The following is a 20500-nucleotide window of genomic DNA, read 5'->3' as shown; positions in this document are numbered from 1 at the left end:
TCAATATTTGATCGTCCCCGGGATGACGGGACATCGTTAGTCTCGAGCCCTGGGGAGCAGGGAAGCCCACTATAGCCTCCACCTTAGCTGCAATGGGGCACACATGCCCACGTCCAACCACCTTACCCAGGTAGTAGGGCTGCACGATTGGGAAATAATCTAATTGCGATTATTCTGACAGATATTGCGATTGCGATTTGCGATGCGATTATAACATATTTAAAAAAAAAATTACAAGAAGAATGTTGCTGCTTTCTGTAGTCGGGTCCCAACTGCAAAATTACTGTATTACCCTGTATTATACACTTTTACTATCATGTAGACTATTCTGCTTTGTGTTTACATGTGATGTATTGTATACGCACATTTATTATGTTCTTGTGTGATGTATCGCACATTTTATTGCTGTGTGATGTATTGCAAATGTTATTGCTGTCATCTTGGCCTTGCAAAGGAGATCTTGCATCTCAATGGGACTTCCTGGTTAAATAAAAAAATTTAATTGCAGGCTTGGCGATTTGATAATTGCATCATTCCAAATCGCGATTTCGATTAAAAAACGATTAATCGTGCAGCCCTACCAGGTAGGTAACCGTGGCCTGTCCAAATTCACATTTTGCAAGGTTAACTGTCAAGTTAGCATCACCCAACCGCTTGAACACTTCCGCCAGATGCTCCACATGTTGTGACCAAGAGGAACTGTGGATAACCAGGTCATCCAGATATGCCTCATTTTTCCTTGGGCTACCTTTAGGTTCTCTTTCGCTAGTTCACATGCTCTACTAAGCTTAAGCCTGAAGTCACACACATAGTCCAACAAGTTAGTAGAGGAAGGAGTCTGGTCAGCCAACCACTTTTCCTTCAGCAGTTTCAAAGGACCCCTCACTGTGTGGCCGAACACCAGCTCAGCCGGGCTGAATCCAAGAGACTCCTGGGTTACCTCCCTAGCAGCAAACAGAAGCAAAGGGATTCCATCATCCCAGTCTTTTTCGAACTCCGTACAATATGCCCGCAGCATTGTTTTGATAGTCTGGTGAAATCTCTCCAGCGCCCCCTGGGACTCTGGATGATAGGCAGAGGAAGGGCAATGCTGGATAGACAACTGCTGGAGGACCTGAGCAAAGAGACAGGACATGAAGTTAGACCCTTGATCTGATTGAATAACCTTTGGTAAACCAAACGTCGAAAAAAACCTAACCAGAGCTTTGGATATAGATGGGGCTGTGATCTTGCGTAAAGGAATGGCTTCAGGAAAATGGGTCGCTGCACACATAATAGTCAAAAGGTACTGGTTCCCTGTCTTAGTTCGAGGGAGGGGACCAACACAGTCAATGAGGATCCGCTCAAAAGGTTCCCCAACGGCAGGAATAGGCTGCAGAGGAGCCTGAGGGACCTTCTGGTTTGGTTTACCAACAACCTGACACACATGGCACGAGCGGCAATATTCTGCCACATCCGACTTCAAACCAGGCCAACAAAAATGTCTCAGCACACGGTCATAAGTCTTCCTGACTCCCATGTGACCAGCAAGATCATGATCATGTGCTAGATGCAGTATATCAGGACGATACACGGCTGGAACAACGATCTGAAACACACTGCCCCAGTCATCCAGACTGGACAGGTTAGGTGGTGTCCACTTTCTCATGAGCACGTCATTGCTAACAAAGTATCCTTGAGACGTATCTATCATTGCATCCTCTAAAACCGCCTCTTCAAAGAGGGACGACAAGGAGACATCCTTGTTTTGCTCTAGTACCAACTGCTCATGAGACGGTATCACCTTACCAAAACCCTCATCAGGGCCACTTTTCAACTCAACAAAGAACGTGTCACTAAGTGTCATATCACAATCTGAGTTAACAACATCATGGGTGTCACATTTGACCTTTGACATTGCGCGTGTTACCGCACACACAGGAAACACTCCTGTATGCTTCTGTGCGAGCTCATCAGGAACCTCAGAAACTACAGGGAAGGGAATTACAACTGGAGTAGCCAGCACTTTGCTACCGGCCAAATCGTTCCCTAGAATGAAAGACACCCCCTTTATGGGAATGTGAGAACACACTCCTACAACAACATTGCCTGATACTAAGGGAGAGTTTAGCGAGACCTCATGCAAAGGAGTATTCACAAAGCCTCCTCCAAAGCCCTGAACAATGGCACCGGAATGCAATGAAGAATCTTCCGAAAATGGCTAAATCCAATCCAGAATGAGAGACTGGAAAGCTCCTGTATCTCTCCATATTGTAATAGCCTGCTTTGATCCTAATGCACCAACCAGTGAAACAAATCCATCCATCATAAACGTTGAGGAGCCCTCTAGCTCCCTGTCTGCACCTTTGATACTTCGCACCCCACCCTCTAATGTCGGCATAGGTGTCCTGTCCATGATTTCTACCAGAGCCACAGTTTTTACATTTTTCTGCTTGAGCACAGGGCACCCAGCAACGATATGACCAGGCTCCTTACAGTAAAAACAGATAACCGCCTCTGGGAATGCACTAGCAGAGCCACCTTGCCTAGGAGTCGAAGTAAACCGACCAGCAGACACGGGTGCCGGGAACCGGCTCCCCTGAAAAGGACGCCTACTACTCCTGGACTCCACACGGCCCTCCTCTACAAAGACAGATTTGTGTGTGTTAGCACAAACTCATCAGCCAAGACAGCAGTGTCGCCCATCTTCGATACCTTATGCTCATTTAGATGTGTGGAAACGTTATCAGGAACACACCTTTTAAATTCCTCTAGGAGAACCAACTGTCTAAGCTGCTCCCTTGACTCTGCTTTTTGCGAGGTGCACCACCGGTCAAACAGGTTCTCCTTCTCTTTTCCGAATTCAACATACGACTGTCCCTCCGACCTGCGATAGCCTCTAAAACGCTGACAATAGGCCTCTGGAACCAACTCATAAGCCCTCAAAATGGAAGCTTTAACAAGCTCATAATCAGCGCTTTGTTCAAGGGACAGAGCAGTATAGGCTTCTTGTGCCCTACCAACTAAAACACATTGTAGCAGCAGTGTCCAGGCGGTATCAGGCCACTTCAATGTGGTGACCACCCGTTCAAAAAGGGGAAAATATCTTTCCACGTCTTTCTCAAAAAATGGAGGCACCATCCTAATATTCCTGCCTACATCAAAACCGGAACGTGACTCTGAATGCAGAGCACCCGCCTGTAAGGCAGCATGCTTAAACTCAAGCTCCTTCTGCGCACGCTCGTGCTCCAGCAACATTTGTCTCTCCTTAAGCTCCCGCTCCTCTTTCCTCTCTTTAAGCTCACGCTCCTCTCTCCTCTCTCTCCTTAAGCTCACGCTCCTCTCTCCTCACGCTCTCGCTCTAGCTGCCTTTCCTTAAATTCCAACTCCCTAATCCTCCACTCACCCTCTGCACCAGGTAATAGCGGAGACGCGTCAGACAAAGGAGGCTCCTCCACCCTCTCCTCAAGCACCTGCTCTCTAATGAGTAACACCCTTAAAGCACTCAAGGCAGTTGGCTTCAAACGTTTCTCACTTGCAGTAAGCTCTACCCTGTAGTGTACAGCAAGTTCTAGAAGTTGTTCCTTGGAAAACTTCTCCAACATGTCATGAGACGGGCGATCAACAAAGTCCCTGATGGAAGCCATCGTTACTGTACCACCACAAGCTACCCACTTTACCTTACAGTCACGAAGAACCACTAACGAACCACGAAGAACCACTAAAGAACCACTGAAGACCCCCTAACGAACCATTGAAGAACCACGAAGAACCACTGAAGAACCACTGAAGAATGCTAATGCCAATAATAACAACCAGAAGGGAACGCGGTGGAAATGTGAGCTCTACGGAGCGCACCTTTCTAGTTTGCAAAAAAAATAAAAATAAAATAAAACACAACCACCCAGAAAAAAATAGACGTGTCATACACGCAGGAGGTCAGGTGCTACCAGGTATGCTCACCAAACACTCAAACAAACAAAATAAATTCAACAAACAAATCCAAACAGGTGCGCCTTCTAACCTGATATGACTACATATGCTTCTACATCTAAACCAGTCAAAACCGGCCCACCACATGTCTACCCTAAGAAACACTAAATCAGGCCCTACCACACTACCTGTGTTTTCTGGCCCCCTAATCTATAGGGATGGGAATTGATAGGATTTTATCGATACGATTCCATTATCGATTCTGCTTATCGATTCGATTCTTTATCGATTCCCTTATCGATACCTGATCAATTTATAATTTAAATAAATAAATTGGAAATGCAACAGAACTACATTTAGTCATTTAGCTGACGCTTTTATCCAAAGCGACTTACAAGTTCTGTACGACAAGCCATCAGGAAGGGCACAACTCTATCAGCTGAGCAACAATGTTCATCAAAGTGTTGAGTGCTACAGTGTAGGTTAGTTTATTAGGACAAGTGCATGACAGTACGGTTAGTTAGGGTTAGATATATTTTTTTTTATTCAGATAATGGTTGAAGAAGTGCGTCTTTAGTCGACGGCGAAAGATTGGACGTGATTCGGCTGTCCTAACTGGGGTGGGTAGTTCATTCCACCATTGTGGGGCAAGGACTGAGAATAGGCAACTTCTCTTTGATGACCCTCCCGGAGCTCGGATAGGAGTAGGTCTGAGGGGGCCAGAAGATGCAGAGCGTCGGGGTCTAAGCTGGTTAGAATAACAACATGCAACTTGACATTTCTGATTGTCATTTATTGTTGAGCCCCCATGTCAGAAAAATACAAAAACTGTAAAAAATTAAACATTAACTATAGCCTACACTTAAATAAAATAATGTATTTGAGATTCTCTTAAAATGTATTTATTTTTTTATTCTTAAACTAATTTAATCTATTGAATAACAGGTTGTTATTCCTCTGACTTCTGTCTCTCACTCACACTCTCTCTCACACTCACACACACACACACACACACACACACACACACACACACACACACAGAGAGAGAGAGAGAGAGAGAGAGCTCCCTCCCCGGGCCCCTGTCCTTTATGTATTGGCTTGTGTTGCTACACGGACACATTTGTATGTTGCACCACTGTACTTCCTGGCTTACAGACATGTAAACAAGCACCCACGTCTCTCATTATATGTGAACTAAAGAGTACAAGGTTTACACAACAGCCCCCACCTGCTGTTTTATTGTATTTGTACCTGTACTATCCGCTGTCAGCTGTTTATCTCTCTTTGTGAGCTTGATTAAATAGCGTTAGCTCACGTTAGCTCACGTTAGCTCCGCGGCTAATTTTAGCTCACCCTGATCTAAATCAATGGCTGGGTTCTAAAGCATTCAAGTAGTTTTCACTGCACATAGAAGTAGCCAAACAGCGGGAGCATTTCGGGAGCATATTACCAAAACCCAGGCAATTTCGAGCCCTTAAGGAATCAAATAGAGTCTGCCATGGCTACATGCTAACGTAACGTTATTGTGCAACTGTAGGCAGCGATAAGGGAATCGAAAGTCACAGGAGCCACACGGTTCCAGGCATCGGCCAATTAGGAACCGGTTCCCAATGGGAACCGGTTTTCGATTCCCATCCCTACTAATCTACCTACCCTTAAACTAATGCCCTGTAGACCTAACCATCTTCAACCACACCTGCTACCAGTCAAAGATCATACTTGACCATCCACCCGTCCAGTACATGATACGGTACCAGACAAGTAGATGGTGCTCATCACTTCCGTGACTGCCCCAGGAGTATGTGGTGCACAGGAAGCTAACCAACAACCAGAAAATACTGTCCCTATCTACATGTGGTGCCCACTAAACTATATATTTTAACAGCATAAGTAGTCACATCAAATTACAAACAAATAAGGCATACTCACCTGTTTGATGAAACGGCTCAAGCCCCCACGTTACACAATATGTAACGAACACCACCCAAACCATAACACCATGACACCCCGTGTAACACAAAAAGAAAACCACCAAACAAATTTCTAGGGGTAAATATACCGGACGAGCGCCCAACTGTTACGACCCTGGCTCAAAGGCCCGCAACCTATGTGCAAACCAACACCAAAACCCCGTGCTCAAACTCAAAATGCTACTCTATTAACGAATTACTGGTGTAAACTAAAGTACAAGGACAGAAGACCGTGATAGCTATCTGTTACCCAACACTTCTCTAACCACAGACCCTGCATGTGTGTTACCAGGGCTGGTTTTAAAGCTGCCAGCAGGTAGCCAATCAGCAGCAATTAGCTAATTGGCAACACTCACCTGCATGCCCCGTGACACAGGAGTGATCAGGCCTGCATACACAGTGACACAGGAGTGATCAGGCTCCTAGTACATAACAGTGTGTGTGTGTGTGTGTGTGTGTGTGTGCATGGGGCCATTGGGTGGGGCCGGGGGACAAATACACTGGAGGAAAGTAACCAAGCTCAGCACTGCCCAAATTATATCATCACTATTGCCTGTTTGAAGGATATCATCATCAAACACATATACACCACCTACACGCCTATTCTCAGTCCTTACCCCACAATGGTGGAATGAACTACCCACCCCAGTTAGGACAGCCGAATCCCGTCCAATCTTTCGCCATCGACTAAAGACGCACTTCTTCAACCATTATCTGAAATAAAATTTAAAAAATCTAACCCTAACTAACCTTACTGTCATGCACTTGTCCTAATAAACTAACCTACACTGTAACACGCAACACTTTGATGAATATTGTTACTCAGCTGATAGAGTTGTATCCTTCCTGATGACCTGTCGTACAGAACTTGTAAGTCGCTTTGGATAAAAGCGTCAGCTAAATGACTAAATGTAAATGTGAATGTAAATGCCTTGTAGAATTCCACACATAAGAAAGAAAGATACTGGGATGAATAAACAAAATAGGAAATAAAATGTAGAAATGCATGCAATACATAAATAAATGTGAATCTCCATATATGAAATAGAACATTTAGATAAGGTGCTACCGAGATGTTTGTGAGTTCTTTGTTTTTTTGTGGAAGTAGCCCTTCTTAAAAATGCATGAACATTCACTGATAATTGGTCTGTAGTGGAGTCTACAAGGTCTACATTGCCGGACATTGTAGACTGACATAATTCTGTGCATAGTTTAGTCTACACAGGCCATATTTCAAATAATCAAAATCTTACTTCATTCATCTTAAACATTCTTGATTTGGGGGATTGGTAGTTCCCATGAAATCTGAAGTTGTTCAAACGACAACAGCGATCCACCTTGAATTAAATCACACAGCCGTGTTGGCTGTGTCAGTCACGAAAGGGGCTACTTAATTCATTAAATCCAATCCACTTTATTTATAGAGCACATTTAAAAACAACAAAGTTTACCAAAGTGCTGTACAAGTCCCACAACATAAGATAAAAAAAGAAAGAAAAAAAAAATTAAAAAAAGAAAAGAAATTTTTTTTTAATTCGAAGCTTCGAATTAAAATCAAAGCTCGGCCCCGAAGCTTCGATTGCCAAAAAAAAATTCGAAGGTCAGCCCTACGGGATTTCCCCCCGGCCATGGGATACGTCACTGGGCGCGTTTCCTATTGGCCAGAAGACATCCGTGAGGTTACAGGCTCTGTGCTGCAGACCGCTGTCTTTGTCAAAGTTGGATGATGCGATGCATTCGAAAACAGTTAGTTTTCTGCTCTGCTCTCTATTACAGTGTGTATTGGGCCGTTGGTCACTTGGCCCAATTATTATCTTTTTCAATTGTACTCACGTGGAGGTCTCTCTGGGGGATCTTCTGTCTTCCCCTCTTATGTGAGGAGCAGAATTGACGGGGTTGCCCTCAGTCACGTCATATCAGTCATGTGACATGTGCGCGCAATCGTGTGACGGCAAGTTCTTTGGACGGTTAAGCTTAGGTGCTCTTTCGAAGTTGGTTAAGGTTAGAGTTTGTCTTAGAGCATGGCGATAGAACGCCAGCCCTGATTCCAAACTCTAACCTTAACCAACTGCAAAAGAGTCGCCTAAGCTTAACCAGTGATAAACTAGGCGTTAGGTCGTTTGCAGGCTGTTCGGCTAAGACACTGCTCGTCATGCGATTGGGCGCACATTAGGGATGGGTACCGAATTCGGTACTTTTGGAGGTACCGAACCAAAACACGTCGGTACTACCGAGTATCGAATCAAGTGAGAAACCAAAAAAAAAAAAAAAAAAAATTTTAACTTTTTTTTCTTTCATGTCAACGTTCACACGCACAATATATGCTTACCTAGGATTTGACTTGATTCAACAACAAAGCAGTCTGAGCAATGACAAGTAAAAAAAACTGTCGAAATTGTAGTTATTTGAAGTTTGGATTTTTTCTTTTTAGACTGAGGTAGGTAAATTATGTTCAAATGTGAAAGGTACCCATCCCTAGCGCACATGTCACATGACCAGAAACGTGCGTGGCCAATCAGAGCGCAAAACGGGAACTTGTGGGAAGTATAGACGCGTCCCAGACAGCATGGAGGGAACATTGTCTGGTGTTTCTTATTAGAATTCACCATTGATGTGTTTCGGGTTCTTGACGTGCATATATCGCTGGCCCTGGGTGCTTCCAATGTGGAACCACGTTATGGGCCGGCGCGCCTTGGTTGCCCAATTAATAGAAACAGCATTTTTTATGCGGGCGACTACGAAGGAGATTTTTTATGTCTACCGAGCACCAATCAAGTCAAGTCAATTTTATTTGTATAGCACATTGGCAGCGGCAGCTGGCACCAAAGTGCTTCACAGGCAGGTTGATAAAAACAAAATAGTACGATGCAAGATATAAGATTAAAAACACAGTAAAGCAATGAAAGTAATAAAAACAGGTAGGACAGTAAAACAAAGAGGATAGAAGGGCCAGGGGTCTAGTGGTGATTAAGTGGGGGGGAAGGCCAAGGAGAACAGGTAGGTTGAGAACGTACGCTGAGGGGGAGGCTGTCCCACAATCTAGGCGCTGCGGTGGAGAAGGCTCCGTCTCCCCTAGTCTTGAGCCTAGTTCTAGGCACCACCAATAGCAGCTGGTCAGCTGATCTGAGGGATCGGTGGGGTGTGTGGCGGTGCAAGAGCTCGGAGGAGCCGTGCCATTTAGTGATTTAAAAACATTTAGGGCTAATTTAAAATCTATTCTAAAACGAACAGGTAGCCAGTGGAGCGAGGCCAAAACTGGGCTGATGTGCACTCAGTGCACTAGGTTAGACTCGATGACTCACGTGCATCTCCGAGGGGAGATGACGGAGTAGATAATTACATTGGCGGAGGGGTCTCACACCCATGAGGTGGGCTGCCAGAGCAGCGCATTCACGTTCTGTCCATCTTGGTGGCGCCCTCTGTGATGTTTTAGATCGACACACGTACCTACCCCCCTCTTAGGACTGGGGATGGCGGCGTGACTAGGACGCGGGACTGGTTCTGGTCATGCCGGACCAGGTCAGTTAACCCGTTGTTCGCCGGGGTGCAGATCTGCTGTTCTGGTACCCCGAAGGACTTTGTGCTTTTCCGGGGGGAAGAATGCCGGGTCCGGGCTTTGCGGGATTGTGTCGTGGATGTGTGTGTCATATGTATGCCACTACGACTTGCCCATAACACAGTGACGTGCTTGGTCCATACTGTGTTGTACCTTGCGCTGTGTTAGGGGGCCTGGTCCTTCTCCATTGTTTCACTCCTCCCTCCCCCTGCTGGGCAGGGATGGGAGGGGGCTGTCGAGGTGGTTGCTGTCAACCCCTCTAGGCATCCCTGTGTAGGTCCCGGACCGCCAGGCCCAGGTCCGGACTCGTTCTCGTCGACCTGTTGGCCTGGGTTAATCATTTGAAAACTGAAACACTTTGTTTCTAGGTTTTCTTGGTGGGTTAAGGGAACAACCGCCTCCTGTTAAACTAATCATAGGGAGGTGGTTGTTTCTCCGGTGTGTTGGTAGCAGAGTCGACTCTCGGGTTGAGGCCGGGCTTGACCCCGTCTGCCCGAGAGTGTGCCCCCGCATCTTTCATGACGTCTGCCAATTGTCTCTGCCTCTCCTTTGAACCTCGACCCCGCTGGAGGGGTGGGGTTTGTTGAGGTCATGACATGGTGCAGAGCATACCGAACACCCCTTCCGCCGGGTACTGTTCTTACAGTAGACCCTTTAGGCGCCTGTCTAGTCCGCAGTGCTCCTGGCACAGGTTGAGTTCTGGCCTGTTGCCTGGATTGAGGGATCAACCCCCTTGGGGGTTGTCTCCCCAGCGCGCCGTCTGGCCCCACAGTATTGTGGGGGGGTAGCCTCTTGGGGCTTACGGCCATGCCAACATGCACACGCCCGATCTCGTCAGACCTCGGTAACTAAGCAGGTTCGGCCCTGGTTAGTTCTTGGATGGGGGACCCCCTGGGAATACCAGGTGCAGTAAGCTAGAGTGCTTCAGGGCGGCATGCCAAAGGGGGGGGGGGAAGGGCCTGCTCTTGATTTAGACCCTGTCCGATACGCTGGCGATGTGGGGGGGTGGTGTCATCAGTGACAGTCTGGTGGGGTCCCGATGCTATGGCATCGTTGACCTCACCGGGCCCCCTTTTTCAAGGGGTCCTGGCCCTCAGGCTGTTCCTGGGTCGTCCTCCTCGCTCCGCTGCTACGGCCTTGCCACGGGGTTGGGTTCTTGACCTTTGACCCGGTGATGTTGGGGGCTGTGACGGGGGGGGTTTTGCTTCCCGTTTGTTCCCTGGTGGCATGTGGGATGCACGCCTGAGTGGTCGCGGGTATTCTCTGTTTTTTTTCTTTTTTTAAGCGATCTGAAATCATATTGCATCACGCGAGCCTACCGTTGGAGATCCAGGGACCGCCGGCGCTCAGATGTGAAAAAAGCACCCCCTATCCGGTTGGTAAATCACCCTTTTGGAATGGACTCAATGAAAGTGAATGGGAGAACGGATTTCTGACTCCACATTTTACTTCTCACTGATGCAGCCGGGGTCTACCAGAGTTCATTCTGGAGCCTCTGAGCCACGGCGAATATGGGTTATACTGTACACACGATGGATCAATACAATTATCGATTTTTCCGAATGGCGATCGGAAATTGGAATAAACCATTTGGATACCATCTGACCTCAGGTAAGGAATCTATGTTATCAGTGTTAGGATAATCAGACTCGTTTTCACGGATATATACGGTAAGCGTTTATGTGATATGTGATATGGCTGTTTTGACTGTAAAAGCCATGAGGAAATAAGAGCAGCGATGATCAGCGCACGGCACAAGCGTGCCTGCGCACACATATACTATCGATCATCTAGCGTTTATTTGAAAACGATTCATAAATAGGCCGACAAATGACAACGTTCTGGAATATTCCAGTAAAAGGCGATTATCATAGGCATGGGTTGTTTTTCCCCCGAAAACGGGTGATTTTCAAAATCCTATCAAACGGAAATGAAGCGATAAAAAAACAATCTGCCTTGACAATGTTGACTGGAAAATGATTCTTTGAGAAGCGACAGGCAGATTAGACACATAGCCATAATTTAAAACATAGATTAGGCGATATTAACGTTACCATTGGGAGTGGATGGTGGCATTCCAGCCGGTAAAAAGGAAAACACGGCTGGCGCTCAAAGTGTTAACACCATGGGGACCGGCCACGTATATACACGGCTTTCGTGCCATGCGTTGTGGACCAGAGGCACGTACATAGCCGTGGCAAGTTGTTATTGTTTTATTCCATATTAACAACCGGATCAAGATCCCCGACCGGCTCTGCAGATCTACCCTAGTCTGTGGAATCGCGAACATGCAATACCGGCCAGATCCTCTTAGGGGCGCTATCGCTCCACTACAGTATACCATGTGGGCGAATGGGGAAAGAAATTTTACCTTCCAATGGCGTTTCATATTACCCTGATCCCGAACCAACAGCATGCACCGTTGATTACGTTTCGAATCGCAGATTTCACCATGGAATAAGGGGATTTATCATCAACCAATGTACATATCGATCTACCAGATGCCGATCGATAACGGGGAAATGCTGTAGGGCAGGGGTCGGCAATTAGATCTGGCCACGGGCCAGATTTTCCCCAAGCTGTTGCTTGGCGGGCCAGGATCAAAAACAATGGCTAATTTAATATACTGATATTGAAAAAAGACAAACGTTTTTCTCAGGTCTGCATCCCCTTAACAATTGTGTGTATTGCGCCGTACTGTATTGTACCCATTCTGCAATCTGTTAAATAAAGTTTTCATTCATTCATTCATGAACAGCAGATCAGTTGTTGCAGATCACCGCGGCGGGTGATGGACAGCAGCTCAGAATGCATGAAAACACGACTCCATACCTTGTTTGTTGTTCAGTCCTCCAAACATGAAACATGTAAAATATCCACTCGCTGCCCTCCAATTCCAGATTGGTGTTGAATGCAGCTACTTTATCTGCCAACTTGAACACAGTTGTCATCATTGCCTCGCTATTGTTGTTGTCGCCACATATTATGCAGAGAGGACGTCGGCTCGGCACGCAAGAATCACCGACCTGTTGCGATAAACCCGTATTTTAAGTATGGCTTGCATCTCGAACGCGGAAGTGAAAGTGCGTTAGGGACATATACACGCGGCCCGGTGGGACTATTCCATTGGTTCTCCCAGTCCACGTGACCATTTCTAGCATTTCAATTGGCTATAGTGACAGTCATGCTTTTGATGACTACCGGTAGATAGATACAGCTTCACAATAAAAGACACCCTGGCCGCGTCCCGAGTGAATATTTCCCGCGCGTAAAATAAATATCATTCTCAAAATAATCTGACGGGCCAGAAATTATTGCTGGCGGGCCAATGTCGGCCCGCGGGCCGCCTATTGCCGATCCCTGCTGTAGGGTATCCCACTGGCTGACGGTAAGACCTTATTCACCTAAATTACAGCCGGATCAGACATTGTTGTGAGACGCAAGCATTCGATCAGTGAATGTGGCTAGTTACACGGACACTGTATTGGTAATCAATAATACTAAACGCTGTGCCCCGCCGCCCCCCTTTCATCCATACATGCTTTGGGAGAGCCCGGATCATATGCAGTTTGTGTTATTTCTTTAGCATATATAAAACGGAAATGCCGTTGAATATATATATATAATGTTAGTAGCCTTTAGCTCCATAACTAGCTTTCCAGAAAATATATGAGACGAAATCTGCGATAAAGCTTATATTCACGGCGCTATAAAATGACAAGCTATTGATGGATTTTTTTTTCTTCTTTAAGCCATTTTGAAGGGACGGTTTATGAACTCAAGTGACAATGAGAATGGACAGATAGCAATACTATAAAGTATAGATATAGCTCAACAAACAGGGTCACGTCTGTTTACATTCCCCGGTCCTCTAGCCACTAATTAGACTAAGCCCAGTGGTCGCCAAAGTGTTAACCCCGAAGATTAGCAGACTTTCATTCTCAAATTTCTTAACATTTTATTAAATGTTACCATTGTAATGGGTTGGCAGAGTCTTATTTTAGGCAATGTGGAAGAAGGTGAAGCGACTCACGGCTGGTGGAGAGGCTCTCCTGGACCCGCAGCAACACGTCTGGCTGATGCATCTGTGAATATAAGCCATTTCATTCACATTTAGCAGACGCTTTTATCCAAAGCGACATAGACATAGAAGTAGTGTGAACGACAGTACTTTTTCTTTTTTAATTCAGATATTGATTGAAGAAGTAGTGTTTTAGTCAATGGTGGAATATTTGGTGGGTTTCAGCTCGGAAGTAGATTCAAGATTCAAGAGTTTATTTATCACATATATACCAGGGCATACAGTGAAATGCGGTTGGCCATGCCCGCTACGATTGTGCAAGAATACAATAGTAATAAAAATAAGTAGAATAGACATGATAAAATAGACATGTTAATAATCACTTCAAGGCACTGGGTCCTATGTACACTCCTATACAATTTTACTTCTATGGCCCTAATACTTGCTGTTACTAGCTATATTATGCAATACTCACAACAAGTTATTTTCTTAAAGTGTCCTTTTTTCCCTTCCTTTAAAGTGTCCTTTTCTTGTGTGTTTAAAGTGACCTATGGTGGGGCGCCAGGGTGCCACACCATGTAACGCACTGCGGTGCTACGCAGTCGACCCGGGTTAGTCTCCCGAGCCCGACATACATTTGCTGCATGTCTTTCCCCCCTGAGAGTTAGCACTTGTTTTTCATATGTGTATATAATGTAAATAACCTATAGATAGATATTATAACTATAGACGCTGAGGAGGACAGTTGCCATGTATGTAGTGTGAGTTAAGGTGCTCCCATAGTCGAGCGGACCGTACACGGAGCGGACTCTCGCGGACTCAAAGCGTACCCAAAGCGTACTCAAAGCGTACCCAAAGCGGACTTTAAGTGCGAAGCTCCTATTTTCTAATGCGCGGACGTCCGCGCCGCTGACTTGGTGTCACAAAACGTTACTCTGCATTTTGGTTGACATCGACTTGCATTTAATGTGACGCCGATCTGCATTTTACTCTGACCACTCGCTTTTTTACTCGCAAAAGAGAATGGCTTTTCTAAATGGTGTGTAAAACTGCCAGTTTTATTATCGAAATATTGGAAACGGAGATAACATAGTCTATGTTATCTCCGTTTCCAATATTTCGGGGGAAAAACTGGTGTTTTTATTTCAGCATTTGTCATTTCAGCACCACGCGCTGTCCACCTCATGAGCAAGCCTATACGGTACATTGCACCTCGCTGCCTATATACCTGTTATTCAAGTGTGTAAAACTGCCAGTTTTAATATCGAAATATTGGAAACGGAGATAAGATACTCTTTACACATCGGATGAAAAAAAGAGAGAGACATCGCGAGACTTGAAGACTGTAAGCTGCGAGTTCTTCAGAAGACCAACCAGACTAGGAGACGAAGCAGGCGCGTAGACACGTCGACAGAGAGACATCAGTAAACTGGAGGGTGGGCGATGGGAGGCCCTCCACCCTCCGGTTGCCACAAGATTGCTAGCTTCAGCTAACAGGGAAGGCTTTTGGCTAACCACTGGGCCGCAACCATCATGGAGATGATAGCAGGAGATCGGTAGAATTAAGGATTCAATAGACTTTTCAAAGACTTTCAGAACGGTTTCCATCTTGTACGAGTCTATGTTTATGGAATAAACATCAACAGGGCTCTACGCTAACCTTTTTCACTAGGGGCACAGGTGCTCCTAAATGAAAACATTTAGGAGCACACAGAAATTTAGGAGCACCCAAAAATATTTAGGAGCACAGTGAAAATATTTCAAGTAGTTTTTTTTTTTTTTAATACATGTATATTTGCACTGTGCGTGCGTGCATGTGCAAACGGGAACGGGACACATCTGTGCAATAGCACATACCACCAAAGTCACTGGCCCACTGTGTGCGTGTGTGTGTATCATATGCGTGTGCAAACGGGAATGGGACACAGACATTTGAACTATTAACACATTGATCGCCATGGTTAAATTTATAATTTACCATCCCTCGCCATCTCTATTTGTCTATGGAGAAGTTCCCCTTCTTTGCAGGGCTATAACTTTTTAAATTGTATTGCTAAATTGACATTATTATGGCCCATTCAATGTCCTATATCTATTGTTCAGGGTGTAGCAACGTTATACTTTTTCATTCACATATTCATACTAAAATACGGTCTAAAGTATAAGTATGTTTTTATCGTTTTCTGCAGCTTTCTCCAGAACGTGATTTATAGCTCCAAATGCATTATATTGATGATGAAATACAGTTTGATAGCAATCGGCGCGAGATAAAAAATGTCAACTGGACGTGGTTCTAGAAGTTACTACGTATCATCTGATGTTGACCGGATGGGCGGGGGGTCGTTTATAATTCCGTGGGCAACGTTATATCATTCATCTAGTGTGGGTGATATGATCATCAGAGCAGTTAGTAAAGAACACGTTGGAAAATAACGCTGGATCTTACCGTATCTTCCTCGCGCCGTTGGGCGATGAGCGTGGAGCAGAGATATTCCTATTATGGGATGTCGAAATACCCGATCCATCTCCAGGTTGTATAATAGTATATACGTCCAAATCATGTTGTTTGTCGAGTTATTTGCACCGATCGGTGTTCACTGTGTCAAGATGGAGTCCTGCTAATGATAGCGAGTGCCCGGACGAAATATGGGTGAGCACCACTTCATCCACATGACTTCCTGTTGGGCGATCTGCCGATCGGCCACCAGATGGCGCTCTTGAACCGTTAGAGAGTTGAGTGGAGCTCAGCAGTATATCTCAGGTCCCCGGAGGATAAATATGATTTCGATCACAGATTTTTGAAATATTGATATCAAAGACGTGTTACGGCGTCTTCGGCAGAATGAGCATGGCGGGCAATGACTAGTTTCGGCGTTTCCGGTGATTAAAGTGTTAATTAAGTGATTAATGCCTACTGTGGCAAAGTTGTAGCCAACAACTAGGCCTAATAAGAAAGGCAGTGACATTGAACAAAAAGGAGACACTGGCTTTACAACCAGGGCCATCAGTAGAGGGGGGAGCTAGTGTTGCTCTTCTAGAAAAATAATCCTTTCAGGGTTGCCTATTGAAATACTGTACACCTCCAGTACAGAAACATTGTTTATGAGTTTGCGTGTCAGGTAGACCATTGATTGACAGTAGATTCTGCCAATTACGATGTCACACCGCTTGCACTCTGGCCGTCCGGCGCTGCAGCTAGACCCTATTGCCACACCGCTTGCACTCTGGCCGTCCGGCGCTGCAGCTGGACCCATTGCCCACCTCTGCGGTTGATAACGCTAGCCAAGTTAGCTGTACACACATACACAGTGGGCCAGTTGTAGGGGTGTAATGCATCGCAATGCATCGATCCTACTTTGCAATATTTACAAAACATGACATTGTTTTCGAACTCTAGCCATGGGAAAATGTTTAGCCAATTCACGTTAAATTTGTATGTCTTCCCTCCGGCTCCAGTGGGTGTAGCTTCGCTAGCTACAGTGGCTACATTGGGTTCTAAAGTGGGTGTAGCCTCGCTAGCTTGGCCAACTTCGCTAGCATGCTGGCTAGCGTCAGTATCTTGGTTAACGTTAACCATCACCTCTGTAACATGAGCTGCCTCGCCTGACTTCTCATTCTCCGGTACCTTTCGTGCAAAATAAAAGTGAATGGGCTTCGACATGGCTGTATTGTCTGACTCAGACATTGACGCTGATCGTTAATTTCAGTTTCCAGTCGCATGACCACAGGAAACTCTACTGTGATTGGAACGTTTATGCGGCTGTGAACTGTGGGACTTGTAGTTTTTTAACGATTCTCGCAGCGGAGGAAAAAAAAGGACGAATGAGGCTGTACTCTGCACTCCCCGGCCCCACTCGCACACCGTGCGAGTACTTGATTTTGCAGGTTCGCACACATATTTTTAGGGGCATATGCGAGCAATATGGTCGCACTGTAGAGCCCTGATCAACATCAAGGAAAGGTATCGCGTTTCCAGTGTGTCGATTCTTCTGATTACGAAATGTATTAACGGGGGGGAGATAAGAGTGTGACAGCCAGTAAGATGAGTAAGAGATAACAAACTAAACGCAGACTTCACGGAAACACAGAGATTACTGGCTGATAACGAGAATCCAACACCCCCATATCTTCTCCCGACCTTCCTCTCTCTGCTCTCTGTCGGTCATGTCGGACCTGGAAAAAGCTGAAAAAATTTAAGCTATGGTGCGTTTGTGTGTGAGCGAGTGCAATGTTGTGTTGTGTGTGTGTATGTGCGTGTTCATGTGTGCAAGTAAGTTCCACCAGCGTGACACCAGGACAGAGAACAGGCTGCCTCGTGGGAGGTTCCACCAGCGTGAAGCCAGGACAGAGAACAGGCTGCCTCATAGGAGGTTCCACCAGCGTGAAGCCAGGACAGAGAACAGGCTGCCTCGTAGGAGGTTCCACCAGCGTGAAGCCAGGACAGAGAACAGGCCGCCTCATAGGAGGTTCCACCAGCGTGAAGCCAGGACAGAGAACAGGCTGCCTCATAGGAGGTTCCACCAGCGTGAAGCCAGAACAGAGAACAGGCTGCCTCGTAGGAGGTTCCACCAGCGTGAAGCCAGGACAGAGAACAGGCTGCCTCGTAGGAGGTTCCACCAGCGTGAAGCCAGGACAGAGAACAGGCTGCCTCGTGGGAGGTTCCACCACCGTGAAGCCAGAACAGAGAACAGGCTGCCTGGTAGGACAACATGTGCAAAATACTGAATGAGTAATAAACGTACAAGCTAGTGATCTCACTGTGGGCTACTCACGTGAGGTGGGAACTGAATGTCGATGTTGATGTCTGAATCCTTGAATCCAAACTTGGTGCAAGATGATCCATATGGCCTGAGCTTGATCTCTAGAGAGAGAGAGTGAGAGACCAAGAGAGTGACACACGCAGAATTTAGAGCCATATGAAATCCGCGTTCACGGAATCGCGGAATTTACCAATAAAAATGGAATCAACTGTAAACGTGGAATATTGCAGAATTTGCCCTAATCTGGACTGAAATTCCGTGTTCGGGAGAACATGGAACGTTTGGTGCAAAGCAAACACGACCAGGGACGCTACAGCGTGTTACACACAACACGCAGCAATTTCCAAGCGTCTAGCTGCTTCGGTGTTAACGTTAACGTCTGAAGAAATTCCACACTAAGCCCTAAATTCAGAGCAGCACAGTATCCTAATGACTTGTATATGACCGGCGATAAGGTGTTTTGCAAATTCTATCAACATACTGGACTCGCAAAACACGTGCGAAGATCACTCTCCAAAAGCCATGTCAGGAACACGGAAAAACACTGTGCTTCAAAACACACCAGCTCTCTAACGATGATCCCTGGTGATCACAATAGATACAGCTAGAGGGCGAGGCTAATCAGACACTATTGTGATGAAATAGCTATGTAACGTTACAGTACATAGGACTAGAAATTATAGCTTCTTGCTAAATCTGGTGCACCCATCTATTTGTTTAATGCTAATTATTGTCAGTACACAGTCCTTTATAAACTAAAGGTGCCTAAATTATGCATTACTATATTTCATCACAATAGAATAGATATAGCTAGGCTACTTACATTGTGATAATGTCAGTAGTAGCTAGCTGTATCTATTGTCTACACTAGTGTATTTTAATTTAGTCACAATATTATTTGAAAAATATTGTGTAAAATTGAACTGTATTTCTGAGTTGCAGCACTTGACTGTTATATCTTATTAAATTGTGGAAATGTATTCATTCCCACTTATTAGACATTATTTCTGATGGTAAAATTAGCGTACAAAGCTAAATACAGAATTCTGAAATATTCAAACTAAAAAAAATGAATTTGGGGAAAATTTTAATGGAATTTGGAAAAAAATCTAACGGATTTCATATGGCTCTAGCAGAATTACATTCAAAATGAGCACAGAAAAAAACACTGTTCTTAGTCTAAAAGAGATGTTGTCCAATAACCTATTGGCATAGATACAGCTAACACAAAGGAAGGCAGTGACGCACACTTGTAGCCTTCACACAAAAATAACCTCTTCATTATAGATCTGTTCGCCGTTTACAAACATACTGTGTTTGAGCCAATAAGCAATACCAACTGAGTCACGTGACTAAGTTGTCCCGGACCTGCGTGAGCTGCTGCGCTAAAATAATACAATGGGGCTCTATGAAGAAACCATGGCACTCCTGTAGTATGACTGAGTGAGTCTTTCACCTTTTACATTATCTAGCTTTGGCATGGATTGATTGTTTAGATCGCTAGCATGGCTAACAAATGCAAATATATTGTAGTCTGCCCCGTTGTTCTGACCAGGATTACGTTCCTTTATGCCCCGGTGATGCGTGGGCACACTGAGTGGGTCTACGTGCCAACGTATTGACACAATAGTCTTCTAGAGCAGGGGTTCCCAACCTTTTTTCCCCCAGGGACCCCCAAACATCTGATGAAATTCCTGGACCCCCCTCCTAATAAAATACCATAAAATACTTTTTTTTGTCATTTTAATACTTTGTCATTTTAATAACAAACTGCTTATACACAGGCATATGCATCATAATTAGACCCACTATGCTTCTTTGACTTGTGCCTTCAATCAACAAATCTAATCTTGCACCATATGTATTTCAAAATGTTGGCCAATATTCAAATCCTGTATTCATCCTCTCAAATCAGGCCCTAATGGTGAACGGTTTGCATTTATGTTGAATGAAGTAAGAATCCACTGCAGTAAAAATATCCTCACCTCGAGTGGTGGCAGTAAGGTTGACTGACATGAGAATGTCCTGCTTCAGATCCTCATTTTCGATATATAATAAATAGGGCTGTCAGTTTATCGCGTTAATTAGATTAATTAATTACACAGCAAATTATCGCGTTATGAAAATTAACTCAAAATTAATTACAAAAATTTTTTTTTTTTTTTTTTTTTATACATTTTTTTTTGTATCTTATTCATTCCATGATAATGTAGAATACACATTTACAGACTTTTTTTTAATATGGTCCATTTGCATGTTCTTGGTATCTGATTCTAGGGAC

General features: G+C 45.0%; 1 protein-coding gene across 1 annotated transcript in view; it reads right to left on the bottom strand.

The window, feature by feature from the left end:
• The window catches only part of tut7 (terminal uridylyl transferase 7), a 156839-nt gene that overhangs the window by 88680 nt on the left and 47659 nt on the right, over positions 1–20500 (bottom strand). The window contains exons 6-7 of the mRNA XM_084319881.1: positions 18232–18320; positions 13472–13523 (exon numbers count right to left, since the gene is read on the bottom strand). Coding sequence (XP_084176007.1) covers positions 13472–13523; positions 18232–18320 — 141 coding nt within the window. The remainder of the gene's footprint in view (positions 1–13471; positions 13524–18231; positions 18321–20500) is intronic.

Source organism: Notolepis coatsorum (genome assembly GCF_963971535.1).
Source record: "Notolepis coatsorum genome assembly, chromosome: 1".
Taxonomy (NCBI): domain Eukaryota; kingdom Metazoa; phylum Chordata; class Actinopteri; order Aulopiformes; family Paralepididae; genus Notolepis; species Notolepis coatsorum.
Note: the sequence above shows the minus strand (reverse complement) of the source record. Positions and strands in the feature narration are given on the sequence as shown.